The sequence below is a fragment of the Nomascus leucogenys genome, chromosome 15 (genome assembly GCF_006542625.1).
Source record: "Nomascus leucogenys isolate Asia chromosome 15, Asia_NLE_v1, whole genome shotgun sequence".
NCBI lineage: Eukaryota > Metazoa > Chordata > Mammalia > Primates > Hylobatidae > Nomascus > Nomascus leucogenys.
Window position 1 is genome coordinate 5,504,643 of NC_044395.1, and position 12,718 is coordinate 5,517,360.

General features: G+C 43.6%; 1 protein-coding gene across 1 annotated transcript in view; it reads right to left on the reverse strand.

Moving 5' to 3' along the window:
- Positions 1 to 12,718, reverse strand: part of BARX2 (BARX homeobox 2) — a 76,834-nt gene that overhangs the window by 11,545 nt on the left and 52,571 nt on the right. The window contains exon 2 of the mRNA XM_030829333.1: positions 2,986 to 3,286. Within this exon, the coding sequence (XP_030685193.1) occupies positions 2,986 to 3,286 (301 nt within the window). The remainder of the gene's footprint in view (positions 1 to 2,985; positions 3,287 to 12,718) is intronic.

Sequence of the window (12,718 nt, forward strand, 5' to 3'; positions counted from 1 at the left end):
CAATGGTGTCCTCCTAGACAAGCGAGTCAATCCTGTGTAGGTGACCTGAGCGATGCCTGGGCAGGTATCAGGGAGCCCCAGGAGATTTAAGAAGAACTAATATTTCTGAAAAAAAAAAAAATTCTCTGACTTCTGAAAAATCAGCCTAAAATGTTAGCCATGCCTGCTGAAGCCCGTTTGACATACCACCGTGCTACCATAGACAAAGGTGCCCACTCCACTGGGTGCACAAGTTCATGAGGCTCTCAATTATACGCTAGGGAAGTGGAAACAGCCATGTCACACCTGGAGATCCCATCTATTAACCTCTGGTTCACAGACCTGCCTCCTTCATCTGCCCAAAGACACTCCAAATGCACAGGTCTAGAACAGAACGCAACCTTTCCCCACCTACGTCTACTCTGTCCTCTGTCTTCCAGCTTCAGTTCATGGTGTCCCTATCCACCTGCTGGCCCAGTCCAGAAACCACAGAATTCTCAATTTCCTTCTTGCTTCCTCCCGCAATGTTGATTCTGCCAATTCTCTCTTCAAGATTGTCCTCTTCTCACACATGGACACAGGGAGGGGAACCTCACACACCAGGGCCTGTTTGGGGGTGGGGGGATAGGGGAGAGATGGCATTAGGAGAAATACCTAATGTAGATGATGGGTTGATGGGTGCAGTAAAGCACCATGGAACGTGTACATCTATGTAACAAACCTGCACGTTCTGCACATGTATCCCAGAACTTGAAGTATAATAATAAAAAAAATTGTCCTCCTCTCTGTTCTTGCCTCTCTGTTCCCACTGCCACCCTTTAATTCAAGTCTTCAGTGATGATCACCGGATCCTCTCCTAACTGGTCCCCGCTCCGTGTCTGGCCTCTCTCATCCATCATTTATGGTGCCACCTCAGAGACAGTTCTAAAATGTAAGTCTGATCATGTCACCTCCAGCTCACAAAGGCAGTGCCAACTGCTTAAACAACCAAGTTCACATTTCAGCCAGGCATACGAGGTCCACCATTTGCCTGTTCACACCTTTTAAGCTGGAGATGTCCTGGCTACTTGCAGTTTCCTCCACATACCCGGCGAGACATGCTTCTTTGCCTTGTGTGTGCCAACCCCTCAGTGTGGGACGCCCTGTCCCTCCTGGAATCAAAGCTCTTCTTAAATGTTACCTCCTCTGAGAAGCCTTCCCTAACCCCGTCTCCCACGCTCAGCAATATCCTGTGTTCCTACTGCACTCAGCACCGCGCAGGCACCAGCGCCTGGCTTGCTGCGTCTTTGTTCCTGTAGTCGTTCCTTCCCCATGATCCCTTTCTGTCACAACAGGACTCTCTCGACTGCTTTCTGGACCCGTAATCCCTGCCACAGTGCTCCAGTGGCACCCAGAAGACCCTTACCAAACAGCTGATGGTGCCTCATTAACAGAATCAGAAGCTAAATTCCCTTTTAGTCGGCGATATGCAGACTCCTCTGTCACTTAAATTTGTATCAAAGAGCTACTACACAGCTTAAGACATTCATTTGAGGTTCCTTCCTCTACTTTTTGATAGGACTGGTGTCCAAGCTGATATGGCCAAGGCAACAGGCAAAAGAAGAGGAAAAAGGACCTGAAAAATCTCCCCAGTAAATAGGATTGCACATTATTAGCTCAGCCATCTCCAGAGTCAGTTGGAAAGAACAAGATGAGACACTGAGATACACATTTTTTTTTTTTTTTTGAGACTGAGTCTCGCTCTGTTGCCCAGGCTGGAGTGTAGTGGCATGATTTTGGCTCACTGCAACCTCCACCTCCTGGGTTCAAGCAATTCTCTGTCTCAGCCTCCCAAGTAGCTGGGATTACAGGTACCTGCCACCACGCCCAGCTAATTTTTGTATTTTTAGTAGAGACGGGGTTTCACACCATCTTGGCCAGGCTGGTCCTGAACTCCTGACCTCATGATCCACCTGCCTCGGCCTCCCAAAATGCTGGGATTACAGGCATGAGCCAACACACCTAGCTATTTTTTTGTTTTTTTATTTTTTTTTAGGAAACAGTCTCACCTAGAGTGCAGCGATGCAAGCTGATGCAATCTTACCTCACTGCAGTCTCAAACTCCTGGGTTCAAGTGATCCTCCCATCTTAGCCTCTTGAGTGGCTGGGACTACAGGTGCATGCCATCACACCTGGCTCATATTTTAATTTTTGTAGAGACGGGGTCTCACAACGTTGCCCAGGCTGGTCTCAAACTCCTAGCCTCAAACGATCCTACTGCCTCAGCCTCCCAAACTGCTGAGATTACAGGTGTGGGCCACAATACCCGGCCCAGACACACACTCTGGCATATGTTTCAGTTAAAATAGTAAATTAAAGAAAAGGAGGTGAGGCATTGAGGCCTCCAAGAAAGCAAGGGTCACAGCCTCCCCAACATGGATCTCAGACGGGTTCAAAGAAGGGGCTCTCAGCCAGGTCCTCCTGGGTCTCAGTCAAATGGTTCTGACTTGACATCCAGCAAATTCACCAAAATGTCTGACCTCCTCAACTGGATCACTCCAGCCCTTCCCAAGCAATAGCCAGGCCAGCAAACTGAGTCAGTGGGGAATCAGCTGGAGGCCGTGGAGAAGATTGAGAAGATCATGAATCCCAATTCCAAATCTAGTCCTGCTGCCTCCAATCCTAAGAGTGAGTGGCTTAAAAACCAAGCCTGTTTCCCAGCTGACCGCCTGAGCAACCATTTGCTAAACTTAACCTTGTTTATGATACTGAAATAGTTAAGTTCAAATATGGAGACAGAGTGGTGAGTGTAAGTTCAGCCACAGGCAGGCTCCAGGGACCGTGTGGTGGATTCATGTGGGCTGGGTTCTGTTAACCAAGGTTGAGATGACTTGAGCCAAGGAGTGGATTCCTGCCACAGTGTCCTGCCTCACTGTAACAGTGCTCTGGCTCCACGGCCCACAATGTGAGCAAGTCTCCCGTTCTCAAGGGCCTTCACCGCGGAGAGTCCCTTCCCTGTGTCCTCACCTGTCTGGGGTAGACAAATACTTCTGCTTCTGGAATTTCTTCTCCAGGCCCATGAGCTGCAGCTCGGTGAAGATGGTGCGACTCCGGCGGGGCTTCTTCTGTCGGGGCGTGGGCTGTTCCGTCTCTGACTCGCTGCTGGCTAGGGTCTCGCCCCCTGGGGCCTCAGCAGAGACCGCCTCGGTGACCGGGTGGCAGGACAGTGCCTGGGTGATTCCCGGGGCGGCGGGGACCAGGTGGGAGATGACGGTGGGCTGGCGGGTGATCACCGAGAGGAGCGGATATGCCCGCAGGGAAGGGGAGCCTGGAAAAGAAGCAGGGAGGCAGGTCACCACAGGGAACGGTGTGGGGAAGCAGGCCAGGACCTGCGGAGGGCCACTGGCTGAGGTCTGTCTGACAGGGAGGGCCCTGCCCTTAAGGAGGTACAGATGGAGGAAGGGGAAGGAGAAGTAATCAAGACCTACAGCTGCAGGGCAGGCACAGAGATCTGCTCTGCTCAGTGTGGGAGGATGAAGCCCACGGCCCAGAAGAGGTTCCTGCAAGTCCTCTGGTTTTAAGCAGACCCTTCCCCTCTCTCTCCCTTCGGAATCCCTAAATTCTTGGTCCATGGGACCAGGCAGATGAAAAGAAGTAGTCAGGAAAAGCTAGAGACACATATTTCAGAAACCCGAAATAGATTTGTAATATGCAAACTTCCTGAGAACCACCTGTGGTCTTTATAAAAAGACATGCTTGTAGCTATGAATTCTTCCTGAGAAGTCTGTGTACCTTGAATCATAGCATTTTTCAGAGCTTGAAAGGATGCTTTCGGATTATTTAATTCAACTTTCTCATCTCAGAGGGAGTAAATTGCCCCAGGAAGGTTAAGTGAGTTGCCTAAGATAACGTAACTAGGAAGAAGCAGATGGAGGAGTCAAACCAAGTTCTTCTGGCTTGAAGTCCCATGCTATCAGCACATCATGAATCACGTGGATACATCATTTAGAAGAGGGAGACAAACAGATTTTAAATAACATGAAAGGTCAGATCGGTATGACTGGCGCCTCCAGCACTATGTTAAGGAGGATTCTCAGGCTGGCCAGCGCTTCGCTGAGGAAAGGGTGCTGGGGTCGATTAACAATGTCTGCTACGGGCATGTGGCCAGGGCAGGGTATGGTGGCATACATACCAGTTATATGCCACTCCTGCATTAGGAATTTGAAGGCAAGAGTCCTTTTCTGTCCAACAATCTGTTAAATCTGTAAAGTTCAAGTAAAGAGCTTTTTCCTTTGATTATTCAACATGGAGCTTAAAATGTCTGGATCATTACCTATGTGAATCATTTTATCTCTCAGTTTCATCATCCATAAGGTGAGTAAGAAAAGTAGCTGATTCCAAAGAATCCTTCAAGCTCTAATATACTCATGCCACAAAAGGACCTCTCATCCTCCCCATCTGATATCTGATGAAAATGGAGAAGACCCAGGGGCTGCCCTTTGGGACTCAGTCCAGCCCTGAAAAGTGACTTCAAGGACACAGCCAGCATCTGAGCCAACCAACATTCACACTAGTTCTGAGTTGAAACCGACTAACATCACAGAAGCATCCAGGTACTACCTGTGCTCCAGCTCTCTTCTCTGGGTTGGCATTTCTCTTCTTATTCCTTCCCATGCCTTTGTTTGGCCCCTAGTCACAGTTGTTAAAACAAATAACTTCTCTTGTTCTTTGAGTACACTTCTAGCAAGGCCCAGCAGAAACCACAAAGTGGTTAAGTAACAATAAATCACCACTTGCTACAACTGCCATTAACTCTCCAGCCAACTCCAACACTTGACGTTTTGTGCTGTGGATTCTTTCTAAGAAGAAAAGCATCACCTGGGAATGATATTTTAGAGCAAGAAAATGAGGGTGTGTGGGCCTGTGGTTTGGATCTCACAGCACACATCCTGAAATGATACTTCTTGAAAAAGAAGTTGGAAGCTTCTTAAAAAGGCATAAGATGTTTCTCATCTCAAATCACCTTACTCCTTTACGTCTGTCACTTCTTTCAAAAGAGACTATCTTTCTTTAGCAGGCTAATGTGTAATCTAGAAACGAAGAAGCTTATCATTATAGGAAATGGCTAACAATCCACCTCTAAGTAAGGCTTTGTATCACCTTTCTCTTTTGTAAGAGAGTTAAACATTTTTTTAACCAACATTGAATAATATTTTGAAAGTGTGGTAATATCTAGCACTGGCAAGCATATGGGGAAATAGGCATTCATATATTGTTGGTGGGAGTGTAAAACAGTATAATCCTTGAGGACAAATTAAGCAGCATCTACCAAGTCACTGACAGGGAATTTCACAATTTGAGGTCTGCGCGTACAAAGATTTATGTACAAGCATATTCACTGCAGCCTTGCTTATAATCATGAGAGGGGGAAATAACCTATATATTAATATCTCTCAACAGGAAAATAATTAAATAAATTGTGGTACATCCATAGTATGAACTACAAAGTAACCATTAAAAAGTACTATCTAGGCCAGGTGTGGTGGCTCATGCCTATAATCCCAGCACTTTGGCAGGCTGAGGCTGGAGGACTGCTTGAAGCCAGCAGTTCAAGACCAGCCTGGGCAACAGAGTGAGACCATGTCTCCACTTTTTTTTTTTTTTTTTTACTTACTTTTTTGTTTTGTTTTGTTTGTTTTAAAGTAGAGACAGGGTCTCTGTTGCCCAGGCTGGTTTTGAACTCTTGGCCTCAAGCAATCCTCCCATTTCAGCCTCCCAAAATGTTGGGATTATAGGTGTGAGCCACCGTGCCCAGTCGGAGATTCTCTCTCTTAAAAAAAAAAAGATATAAACTGATGAGAAAAAGAGATGAATAGATGGATAAACTATATATAAACTAATACGAGAAAATACCTAATATATTATTGAGAAAAATATGATGTAAAATCATTTGTATTATTCTTTAAAACTATGATTTTTTTTTTGTCTGCCTTTATAAATGTATTTTTAAAAGTCTAGAAAGCTAGTTATCAAACTATTAACAGTGATAACCTCTGGGGAAAGGCTTGGAATAAAACAGGGTGAAAAGGAATCTACACATTTGCATCTAATCCTGCATTCAATCCAGCCATGAATATTTACTGAGCATCTACTATGGGCTACACTCTGCTCTGGAAGCTGGGGAGATAGCAACAAATACTATAAAGTCCCACCTTCATGGAGCTTACATCCATTTGGGGAGGCAGACAGCAAACAAATAAACAAGTAAATATGTAAATAGTGCCAGGTAGTGATAAACTATGATGAAAAATACAGCAAAGTGTGAAGATGGGGCAGGTGGGGCAGAGGGCAGGTATTGGGGATGAGGAGTCAGGGAAGGCCACGGTGGGAAGATGACCCTTCTGCATATAAGTGCCCCCATGCAGAGGAGGGCCTGGAGAAGTCACGGGACAAGCACCCCAGCCCCAGAACCAGCACAGGCAAAGCCCTAAAGGCCGAATGAGCATGGGTTGAAAGACCAGCAGAAAGGCAGAGCAGGCAAGGGCGGAAGTCACAGGAGAGAAAAATGGGAAGAGAGCTGTTGGAGCCAGATTATACAGGGCCTTGTAGGTCAGAGCAAATCACTTGGGTTTTATTCAAAATGTGATTTTTAAAAAAGCCATTGGTAAGATGTGAGCTGAGGGAGGACATGATCTGACTGATGTCTTTAACCATCCCTAAGGAGGTTGGACTGCAGGGGCCAGGGTGGGAGCAGAGAAACCAGTGAGGAGGCCAGGCTGTATTCTTCTAGACCAGAGGCAGCAGCTACAGCAGTGAGAGGGGGTGCATTTTATAGCTAAGGTTGAGAGGACTTGTGGAAGGACTGAATGTCAGGTATGAGAGAGAGAGTTGCCAGGAGAGGCCTGACGTTTTGGTCTTAGCAACTGGAGGAAGGATGGTGCCCTTTACCAAGATGGGAAAGACTGGGCAAAAAGCAGGATTGAGTGAGAAAACCACGATTTCTGTGTTAGACAAGTTGCTATTAAACATCTTGCACGTGTTGAGGACTCAGTCAGAAAGAGGTTGGGTTAGAGACACAACTCCTGGGAGCCGATGTGGCATATTGGACCATGGGATTGAGTGAGATCACCAAGGGAGTGAGTGGAATAAAAAAGCGAAGAAACACAAGGGCTGAACTCTGGGGCACGCCAACATCTGAGGTCACAGAGAGGAAGGGGAGCCGGCCAAAGACACTGAGGAGTGGACAGAGAAGCAGTAGGAAAGCCCATGTCCCTCAGCATCCCCAAATCTAGATGATACTTCTGCACTGTTCGCATTTTGCACAGGTGCGTATCTTTTTTTTTTAATTTTTTAAAAAGGAAAGTTACATTAAATGGGTTATAAGTTTCATTCCCATTCTAAAGTTTAATTTTATGTTCAGTTTGTCAAAAAGAATAATCTTTCATTGACCCTTGATCCCAAGGAGTGGTTAAAACTTCTTCTAAAAGCTAGGCAAAGAAAATCAGTCTAGAAATCCCAGAAATTGAGTATAAAATACGTTTAGTTTTATGACACTTCTAGTAAAACAAACACTGTCGGTGTTCTCCTGGGAAAGGGGGGCTCTTTAGCCCGTTCGGAATCCAAAGGTCTAGAGAATTTTCTCCCTTTATGTCAAAAGATGTTTGGGTTCTTGAATCATATTCATTATTTTAAAAGAAACATCATTTAATGTGGAGAAATAATAGTCTTTTCAACAAATGAGGCTGGGTGTGGTGGCTCACACTTGTAATCCCAGAACTTTGGGAGGCTGAGGTGGGCAGATTACTTGAGGTCAGGAGTTTGAGACCAGCCTGGCCAATATGACAAAACCCCATCTTTACTAGAAATACAAAAATTAGCTGGGCGTGGTGGCACACACCTGTAATCCCAGCTACTTGGGAGGCTGAGGCATAAGAATCCCTTGAACCCGGGAGGCGGAGGTTGCAGTGAGCTGAGATCACGCCACTGCACTCATAACACTCCATTTCAAAAAGTAAATAAATAAATAAAATAAAAATTTTTTAAAAATAATTGCTTTTAAAAAACGGTGCTGGAGCAATTGGACATCCAGATGCAAAAAATAAAAATAAAAATAAATAAAATAAAAAGAGCTTTGACCTCAAAAATTGTTTTAAAAATTCACTCAAAATGGATCATAGTCCTTCAGTAGAAACACAAACCTATAAAATTTTTAGAAAGAAACATTAGAGAAAAATCTCTGTGATGTTGGGTTAGGTAGAGAATTCTTAGCCATGATACCAAAAGCATGATGCATAAAATAAAAAGGCAAAAAACTGGTCTTCATCAAAATCAACAATTTTTGCTCTGTAAAAGACACTGTTAAGAAAATAAAAAAAGCTGCACACTGTGAGACCTGACAAATCTCACACCTGACAAATGATTTTTACCTGGAATATATAAAGAACTCTCAAAGTCTGAGAGTTAAAAAAAACAATGTGCCAAAGTTTTGAAAAGACACTTTACCAAAGAGGTTCTATATATGGCAAATTAGCACATGAAAAGATGCGAATGAAGGAAATGCAAATTAAAAACCACAGAGAGATACTGCTACACAGCTGCTAGAAGGATTGATGTTTTTAATGAATTTACAATATCAAGTGCTGGTGAGGATGTGGAACAACTGGAACTATCCTTCATTGCTGGTGAGAATGCAAAATGGTACAGCCTCTTTGGAAAGAGAATTAGTAGTTTCTTATAAAGTTAAACAAACAGTTACCATATGACCTAGCAAAACGCGCCCCCCTACATATTAACCCAAGTGAAAAGAAAACACAAAACCCTGTATACAGATGTTTACAGCAGAATTATTAGTAATTATCAAAAACTGGAAACAATCCAAATGTCCCTCATTTGGGGATGGATCAACAAAAACTGGTACAGACACACAACGAAATACTACTCAGAAATATAAAGCAATAAAATGACTGATTCACACTGGGAGGCTGAGGCGGTAGATCTCTTGAGTCCAGGACTTTCAGACCAGCCTGGCCAACATGGCAAAACCCTGTCTCTACTAAAAATACAAAAGTTAGTCGGGCATGGTGGTGCATGCTTATAATACGAGCTACTCAGGAGGCTGAGGCATGAGAATCGCTGGAACCCGGGAAGTGAAGGTTGCAGTGAGCAGAGATCACACCACTGTACTCCAGCCTGGGCGACAGAGCAAGACTCTGTCTCAAAAAACAAAACAAAACAAAACAAAACAAAACAAAACAAAAAACTATTGATAAATAGTGGATGAATCTCAAATGACTATGCTTAAGTGAAAGAGGCCAGACTCAAAAGGCTATGTGATTCTATTATAGGACATTAAGGGAAAGGCATAACTAGGAATAGAGAATAGACTGCCAGAGGTTAAGGGTTGGGGAAGAGCTTAACCACAAAGGGGAAGCGCAGGAGAACTGGCTGGGGATGGAGGAAATGCGAGGGGAGGTGCTAAGATTGTTTTGTATCTTAACCACGGTGGTGGTTATATAATTTTTTGTATTTGTCAAAACTTGTTTTTCTACCAAAATAATGAATTTTTACTAAATATAAATTAAAAGGAAATTTCAAAAGAAATTAAAATGTTATGCACATTTGCTACAAAATAAATTTAAAACAATTCAAAACTACATAAAGTAGAAGACTCCCCTCACTACTTTCAATCCCGTATCTTAGAGATAAACTTACAGAATTGTTCCTACGTACGTATATATATGACCTAAATCCAGTAATATGTATGTTAATCTATTGAAATCTATAGTTACAAAATGCTTATTTTACAAAATATAAATGTGTCACATTATTTTTTCTGAATGGATAGCCAAAAACCCTAACACCATATATTGACTAGTTCAGTGACTTAAAATGGCAGGGTTAAGATATAGTAAATTCCCAAAGAAATGAAGTTGGGAATTTTTGCTCATCAGAATTCTGGGAGTCTGCTGGGGAATTTCCATCAGCAGAATTCCGGGAATCTCCCGCTCTCCAGAAAAGCAGCCAAACCAGGGAAAAAACTACCCTTCCCAAGGGCTGCCCTCTGTGGAGGTGGTCGCAAATTGGGAACACAGTGTATGGGGGGGGCAGGGAATGGTGGGGGAAGAGAAAGTTAGAAAACCACGAGAGATGGGGACACATTTATAGAGGCTGCCGTGAGTTTGCACCTTGCAGGAGAGTGAAGGCTATTTAGACAAGATTTCTGGAAAATATTTTAGGGAGTATACTTTGTGAAATCCATGAATATACTCCTTTAAGAACAAGTAAAATAAAGATCTTCATATTCAAGGCTGCCATAGTCATATTTCTGATTTACATCCACTAGGCCATATGGGGCCCTAGAAATAGTTGGGTTATATTATGTATACATGGGTCTATTCCCAGATTCTGTTCTGTTCTACTGAACTAATACATGATCCTATTATAGGATCACTCCACTTTAATGACTGTGGGTTTTTAGGGAGTTTTCTTATCTGGTAGAATGAGTCGCCTCTTTATTTTTCTTACAGAATTTTCTTGGCTATTGACATTAATTTATTTTTCCAGTTGAACTTTCGTTTTTTTTTCCTTAGAGACAGGGTCTCCCTCTGCCACCCAGGCTGGGGTACAGTGGTGCAATCGTAGGTCACTGTAACCTTGAACTCCTAGGTTCAAACGATCCTCCTGTCTCAGCCTCCCAAGTAGCTAGGACTACAGGCACGTGCTACCACACTCTGCTAATTTTTTTTTTTTAGAGGCAGGGTCTCCCTGTGTTGCCCACGCTGGTCGCAAACTCTTGACCTCAAGTGATCCTTCCACCTCAGCCTCCCAACGTGCTGGGATTACAAGTGTAAGCCACCGTGCCCGGCCTCCAGTTGAACTTTAGAAATCAACTTGTTAGACTCTAAAGAAAGTCCCATTAAAAACTTGATTAGAGTTACTGTAACCTTATAGATTAATTTATAGAAATGATTCTACTGATGATCCTGTCCTTTAGTAGGCTGAAAAGCCATTGCTGGTTATTTAAAAATGACTTCTAGAGATCTGGGCAATTTGGTTCCATAAAGCTTAAACCTAATGAAAAATCTTCATGGAAAAAAAACAAAAACACAACTTCTGATAAATAATAGTGACTTAAAGCAACATCCTAATCACCAAAGTCCATTGTTTCAGCAATCGACTTAAAGCAACATCCTAATCACCAAAGTCCATTGTTTCAGCAATCTTGACCCAATGTTCCGATGCAAATTCCGCTCTAAGAGTGTACTCTCCTCCACTGGCTGAGAGCACCCCCCTGAAGTTGGAGGTGCACACACAAAGCTGCTGTGATGCTGAGAAACATTTCAGGATCTTAAAAGGATCACCATTGTCAATAAATAGAATCGCGATGAGGCACTGTCTTGAGCTCTTGGTATTTGCTATGTCTCTAAAGTTCTGAAGAACAGGCACGGCTGGAATGGGAGTTGGTGGGTAATGTGTGTGCTACAAACCACTGGATCTCCTGAAAAGCAAACCCATGGGGAGCAGAAAAGTGAGACAAAATATACTTGAGCCAGCTGCTCGCTGTCTTTTCTAATTTTAATATATGACTTGATTTCCAACAAAGTAGCATTGACCCAGAGCTTTAATTTCACCAAGCGCTTGCATTCCAACATTTCCTACTCTTGCAAAAAAGTACTGTGAAATAAATCCCACCATAAATCTGTATTTTGACTAAAAATCAAACCCAGGTTTTAAAAACAGTGCCAAATTATAAATTAATGCATATATTAGGAGACACTTTGGTTACTGAGAAGACAGATAACGTACAACTCTTAAGTATGTCTCTTTCCTGAGAATTATCACAATGTGAAAACGTTGACTGGGGACAGCTGCCCTGCTACCCTAGATCATTTACATACACTTGTGAAATTCAAGCACATTATCTGCTACTGAGAATGTGATGACTGTAATAAACCAAAGACATTGTTTAAACACACAGTTTTAGTTGACAGAAGGAGTGTAAACATGACCCCATTGAACACATTTTCTAATAGTTGTTTTTCTTCAACCAATCTCCCTAACCAATGTTTCCCTCTGGGATGGAGGTCACATAACTGTGTGTATCATTTACCTAGAAATACTTCCCTGCCAAATGTTCGGCCTTTTTGAGAATCTGTTTTTGGGTTCTGGAAAACCTGAGTACATGAGTGGTTGGCGGATGCCGGAGACATCCAGGGAGCTTGGGGAGATGCGGAACACTTGGTAGGCTAAACAGAGTATTTTCAGTCATGCTGGTTCTGAAAGCTGTCAGTGAACTCGTGCATGTGAACATGCTTGGGCCAGGCATGTACCCACTCCAGGGTTGCTGGTTCCTGGCACAGCTCCTCCATCTAAGTCCTCCTTCATGGCAGAAGCCAGGTCCCTGCAGCTACAGCCATACTTGAACCTCAGAGCAAAATCCCCCAAGTACGGTTTCTGCTCTCACACACCTCCTGTGGGCTTCTCTTCCATTCTTCCAACGTTCTAGTCCCCAGATTGACTCTCCACACCCACATTTCCGGTTTACACAAGCGAGGGCCAAAGGTCCGAATGGATAAGAATTTCTAAGCTGCCTGCTTGACTGCTCTACGTTGCAGGAATGGGTGACCTATATATACACAGAAAGCTTCAGAGGGACATAAACACACACACAAAGACACTGGTCCAGAAATATGCAGATAACCTGGAAGACGGACGCCATGGACAACTGGGCAGCTATAGCTGAGTTTCCTAGAAAAAAAAA